At 35.2% G+C, this 6000-nt stretch overlaps 1 protein-coding gene across 1 annotated transcript in view; it reads left to right on the plus strand.

Annotated features, from left to right (window-relative positions):
- LOC139139394 (PDZ domain-containing protein GIPC1-like) overlaps positions 1-5096 on the plus strand; it is an 89867-nt gene extending 84771 nt beyond the window's left edge. The window contains exon 5 of the mRNA XM_070708303.1: positions 4320-5096. Coding sequence (XP_070564404.1) covers positions 4320-4471 — 152 coding nt within the window. The 3' untranslated portion in view covers positions 4472-5096. The remainder of the gene's footprint in view (positions 1-4319) is intronic.
- The last annotated feature ends 904 nt before the right edge of the window (positions 5097-6000 follow it).

Consider the following 6000-nt stretch of genomic DNA (forward strand, 5'->3'; position numbering starts at 1 on the left):
TTGAAGGACTTGGCCAAAGGTAATTACACTTGCTATATAAATTGGTGATACGATGACAGCAGTCAAAGAAATTTAATATTTTTATTTCAGCTAATTATATATTTGTACACTTCATGGCCTTTTTAGCTACTATAGACTATAGTCCATAGAAGCTATTGGGATGGGTATTCGTCCGGCGTCAGTCTGTATGTATGTATGTATGTATGTATGTATGTATGTCCGTTTGTGAGGCGTCCGTCCACTCAAATATCTTGAGAACCGTAGTACTTACTGATTTGATATTTGTTGTGTAGATGAAAAATATGATTTTGAGGAACTAATTTTTTAAATTTTTTTATATTGTTGAAAATAGGCAAATTAATGCCAAAAAAGGCGTTTTTGGTAAAAAATCTTCTCCTTCATAACCGCTGGTCAGACAGCTTTGTTATTTGGTATACAGGTCCCTAGGGATAACCCAACTTAGATTTGTTCAAATTGTGATGAAATATGCAAATGTGTATTTTTAAGGAATTTTTTTGTCATTTTTGGTCAAAGTTTGACTTACATTGTATGAAATTCTTGTACTGTATAAACCCTATCAATTCACCCAGAAAAAAATAATTAATATGATTTTAAATAATTGAATTAATTAGGAAATCATCAAAGCCAAAATAATTTTAGTGTGGAATTATCAGAAAGTTCAACTTTTTTTGACAGTTCATAGTGAATTGAGGATTAAAACATGTAAAGGCAACTTTCCTGAATCCCAACTTTGATATATTCTGAGCCACCATTTATGTTATCTAAAAGAAATTGCTCATAATAGTTTGTAATGATAGGGTGGTCAAATAAATAGAGATAGAGAAAGTTCTAATTTCCATTTATGGTTGACTTGGTAAGGATAAAATAAGATTACTTTTTGAGGAAATAGATAGAATGGTCAATTAAAAGAGTGGTCAAAGTGATAGGGTTTTTATGGTAAAGCTGGGCTGTAAGATTCCTCATGTGCTATTTATAGCAATTATGCAATCTGTGTAAGCAATGCAATGAAAGTGTAACATGATTCCTTATAATGCTTTTGATGACCTTGAACTTCTTAAGTTTCAAACATTTGTCTCTTCAGTGGGCTTTCTCTGAGTACGTACAGTCTCAACTTATTCAACAGAACTTACTTACAATGTTAATTTGAAAGTTAAAATGTGCTTGGTTAATAGGATGAAAATACTGATATTAAAAGATAACCAGCTCAAGATTCTTTATAACCTGACAGATATGCTGTTTTTTTATGACATAAATCTTGATTTAAGCAAGTCTTGTTTACTTTAATTAGAATGTAATTAACTCTCGTTTATTTGCTATTATATAGACTAATATAGTCTGATGAAATATGCAAATCTGTATTTTTACGGAATTTTTTTCCATTTTTGGTCAGGCCATCCTGAAATGAGCTATCAAAGATATCCACCTTCTTCATCAATACATGTGTCACAAAAGGTTATTCTCTACTTAACACAGCAGAGCTCTGTCAACTGTTGACTCGCTTGTTTTTTCAAAACCGCTGGTCAGACAGCTTTAATATTTGGTTTACATGTCCCTAGGATGACCTTAGTGAGATAATTTCATACAGTCAGGAAATACTTAATTTTGTATCCATGTCTATAGTAGCTTCAGGGACTTTGGCCCTATGTTTTAAGAATTAATGTGGTGAATATTGTTCATTATGTTGATCATAATACTTTCAATGAAGTTGCAAACATGTGGCAAAGGTTCAAATTCACACATAACTGCAATATATAATAAAACAGGTGAGCATTTTCAGTTCATATCTGGTTTCATTACATGTAAATGTCCCCAATACACTTATCTATGAGATAAATGTAAAGAATGTATTTCATGTAAGCCCATCTAGACCTAGCCCCAATCTTATAATGTAATCGTGCAGATCTTTAATGTAATCAATCAATGTAATACTTGTTAAAAATGAAGAAAACGTAAACAGTGTTTCCCCTGGGTTCCAAAATCTTGTAGCAAATTTGGCTAGAAGCCCTAAAAAATTATTTGCCAAACCAGATATTCAATTAGCCAAGCCGATACCACTGATCACAAATGACATCATTTCTTTCTCATTAATATGCAAAAATAAATATTTGTCTGCACATCCGTAAGAATGACGGAAATAAACCCTGTTAGTGCTACTATGGATACTAAAAGTAACACCAATTTATGGTTCAGATTACAAGGTGCCAACATCAGCCATGCATACAACATAAAATTTGTCCGAATTTCAAGCGACACTTGTCCAAAGTTAGGCGTATGCAACTATATTTAGTAACAAACCTGAAATCGCTATCGTGCGATACTGTATATATCGCTACAGACAACGGCACGAAACCTGGTTTAGCATACTAGTTTTTTTCAAACAAATCAGATATCCATTCTCGTTGCAGTTCAAAAGTAAAATACTCTCAGACTTGAGAAATATGTGCATTTTAGACTTCCAATACATTTGCTTTACTCTCGAAGTTTAGCAAGCGAAGCTCGGACAGCGCACAGCGTATTAATGGCGCTTGGGTCAGGGGTCATCATCAAAGACGTTATTGTGTAATTCACAGGCAGCTTGAATCATGCCATGGATTGCGGTTATGTAAACAGAACCGTAAAATATCATATATATACCCTTTTGATATAGAGAAACGTCTTTTTGTTTCACTGACGATCAAGTTAAATGCTCAAATATCGCGACAAGACTTTGCATATTTATTTGCACGATATCGGATATGCATATCGCATGCAGAACAAGGCCGACTCGGCGGACAAGCGAGCGCCTTCTCTGAAAGTCTGTATACGATGTCACATCACAAAACACAACGGTCCGTGATACACTGAAATTAGTCGCGAATTTGTCTTTAAGGAAGCCAATTCACACAAGTTTCTAACGCCAGTAAAGGTATTTTCTTGTTGGCAGCAATACACCACAAACATTTTCGCTATTCAGCAGTGCCTAATACTCGCTCTACGCTCTAAAAAATGCCATGTGTATGCTTTTGACCGTTCATGCCGCTACCTTCCTTTCCAAATTCACGGTCGACTTTCCTACACTGATCATAATCTTTCTTTCCATTTCATAGCTTTACTTATGCTTTAATGTGTGTTGTATGGGTGGTTCCCCTATCCCAATATTGGTGGAGCAGCCAAAGTAAAAAAGTTTGCCGTTTTGCTTAGTTTCACCGTCACTACGATCCTTCAGTGTTGACGACGACATGGCTATCACTGCACGGAGTAATCTGTAGGCACACATTGCGCATAGTCCAACCCAAAACTCAGCAACATTTTAGTCAAATACTCATGGTTAACATATGGGTACTTTTGGTTTGTGAGCTATTTCGTTACAATTTTATTCATTACTGTATGTGTTACAAATACGATCTCCTGACGCATAAGGTCACGGATGCACAGAGATAAAGCATAACGTTTCAAGTTGAATGCAGGACAGCGTGTGGACAGACAAAGTGATGACAGACGTCATAGTGCAATTTTCGATTCGCAAGTTTTGCTCACTTTTGCCAAAATCTTCTCGCCAAACGCTACTTTTTTCTCGCATTTGCAATTTGGTGAGCGGGCAGCGGAAACACTGCGTAAAGAATGTAATTCATGCACTGGCCCATTTAGACCTAGCCCTGATCTGATAATGTAATTCGTGCCAACATTTAATGCAATAAATGTGATACATGTAAAAACGTATTAAATGAAAAGAATGTTATTCATGCAAGCCCATGTAAATCTAGCCTTATTTTATAATGTATTTGGTGTAGACTGTAAATTAAAAAATGTTAAAAAGGCAACTATTCGCTATAGCCCGGCAGTATAAGTAGCCAATGTGAAGTCAATTACATCATTGTACTTCAAACCTGATTACAAAAGTTGGAACTCGGTGCATATCATTACACCAAACTTCATACGTTGAAACACATTGTACTGGGTATCATTTTGTTTTTGTTTTCAGATTTAACATATGTAACAACAACAGAACCCAATGGAGAGGTGCGAGCACAACAGAACCCCATGGAGAGGTGCGAGCACTTCATACTTGGGGTATTTGCATTTCGGCTGGTGGTGTATTCTGCTGTCCCCTCAGGATACACCAGAAGCCTGAGGGAAAATTCCGCTCTTGCACTGTCTCACCATGGGGGTTCTGTCAAAGTATCATATAATTTTCATATCAACCGCATAATATAAAGAGCCAACAAAGACTGATGTGAAGCATTAAACAGTTGTGAATGGGATCTGACTTTTTGTACAGTCCTTGATATGTACATCACTGTTATTCTGTTTTGTTTCAGCTGCCACTATGGTGGAATTTGGTAAAGACAAGGGCAATCCAAATGAATTTGCAGCAGCCATGGATGAAAACCTGGCAGACTTTGCCTTTCCAGATGAGTTTGTCTTTGATGTATGGGGAGCCATCACAGATGCTAAGGCAGGGAGAATATAGCACAGTCATGCAATAAACTTTATGTTATAAGCAACACTGTAGTTGTAGTAAGATATTCCCAGTAGATTTTCCATAAAAAAATCAAAGGATATATATCTGTAAATCATTTTCCCATTATTTGATCATTAACACTTTAATGTCAACTTAGTACCTGTACTGTGTAATCAAATTATTTCACTTGTATTTGACTCTTCGGAAAATTGATTGCTGTATATGTTTGTTGTATATAGCTTGATGAAATGTATGGAATAAGATCATTGATAACTGGCCTCCTACTACATCACTTTTAGCCTGCCTTTGACTTTATTCACTTCAATGTGGCAGATATAGATTCAATTGTGCCAAACACCTCATAATTTATACTATCTTTCTTTGGCTTATAACCAGTCAAGCACGTAATTAGTTCACTACATGTGAAAAAATGTGTGTCTCAGGAAATGAGGCAAAAGACAGATGAAGAAAATACTTATTTTTAATTTCTACTGGGGTTTTTCCGTATCTTGGATGTCTCTTACGGAAGAGTTTTTTAACCAGAGCAATTTGATATTGTATATTGTAATGTTTATGTTTTGTTTACCAAAATTCTAATAAATGAGACGTATGTGATGATCACTGAAAAGGAAAATGTTATTATCTTCCACACTCTGAATCTCCTCTTTCTGAAGTTGATGTTAGCAACAACCCAGTAAATGTTCAATACACATGCAGTTATCGAAATTTTATGAAGTTTTAAGCTCCGCTGTCAGTGACGCGGAGCTTATCAAATAGGTTGATTTTCCGTCGTCATCGTCCGTCGTCGTCGTCCGTCAACAATTGCCTTCTCCTCTGAAACCGCAAGTCCAATTGCTTTGAAATTTTATATGCAGCTCACTTTGGGTGACCTCACTTCAGTTTGTTTAAATCGTGGTGAAATTTGCATATTCGTATTTTTGGGGCATTTTTTGGTGTTTTTGGTAAAAAAATCTTCTTCTCTGAAACCGCTTGTCCGATTGCTTTGAAATTTGATATGCAGTCTACTTAGGGTGACTTCAGTCAGATTTGTTCAAATCGTGGTGAAATTTGCATATTTATATTTTTAAGGCAATTTTTTGTCATTTTTGGTAAAAAAATCTTTAAAAATCTTCTTCAAAGCTATCAGTCAGATAGCTTTGATATTTGGTACATATGTCCCTAGGGATGATCTATTTCAGATTTGTTCTAATTGTGCAGAAATATGCAAATTTGCATTTTTAAGGCAATTTTTGCAATTTTTGGTCAAAAAATGTGTATTTTCAAAACTACTCATCTGATAGCTTTGAAACTTGGTATACAGGTTCCTACAGATGAACTAAGTAATATATATTGAATTTCTGATGAAATCTGCAATTTTGTATTTTTGGGGCAATTTTTGCCACTTTTGGTCAAAAAATGTGTATTTCCAAAACTACTCATCTGATAGCTTTGCAATTTGGTATACAGGTTCCTACAGATCACCTTAATGATATTTATTGAAATTATGATAAAATCTGCAATTTTGTAATTTTGGGGCA

The sequence above is a fragment of the Ptychodera flava genome, chromosome 8 (assembly GCF_041260155.1).
Source record: "Ptychodera flava strain L36383 chromosome 8, AS_Pfla_20210202, whole genome shotgun sequence".
NCBI lineage: Eukaryota > Metazoa > Hemichordata > Enteropneusta > Ptychoderidae > Ptychodera > Ptychodera flava.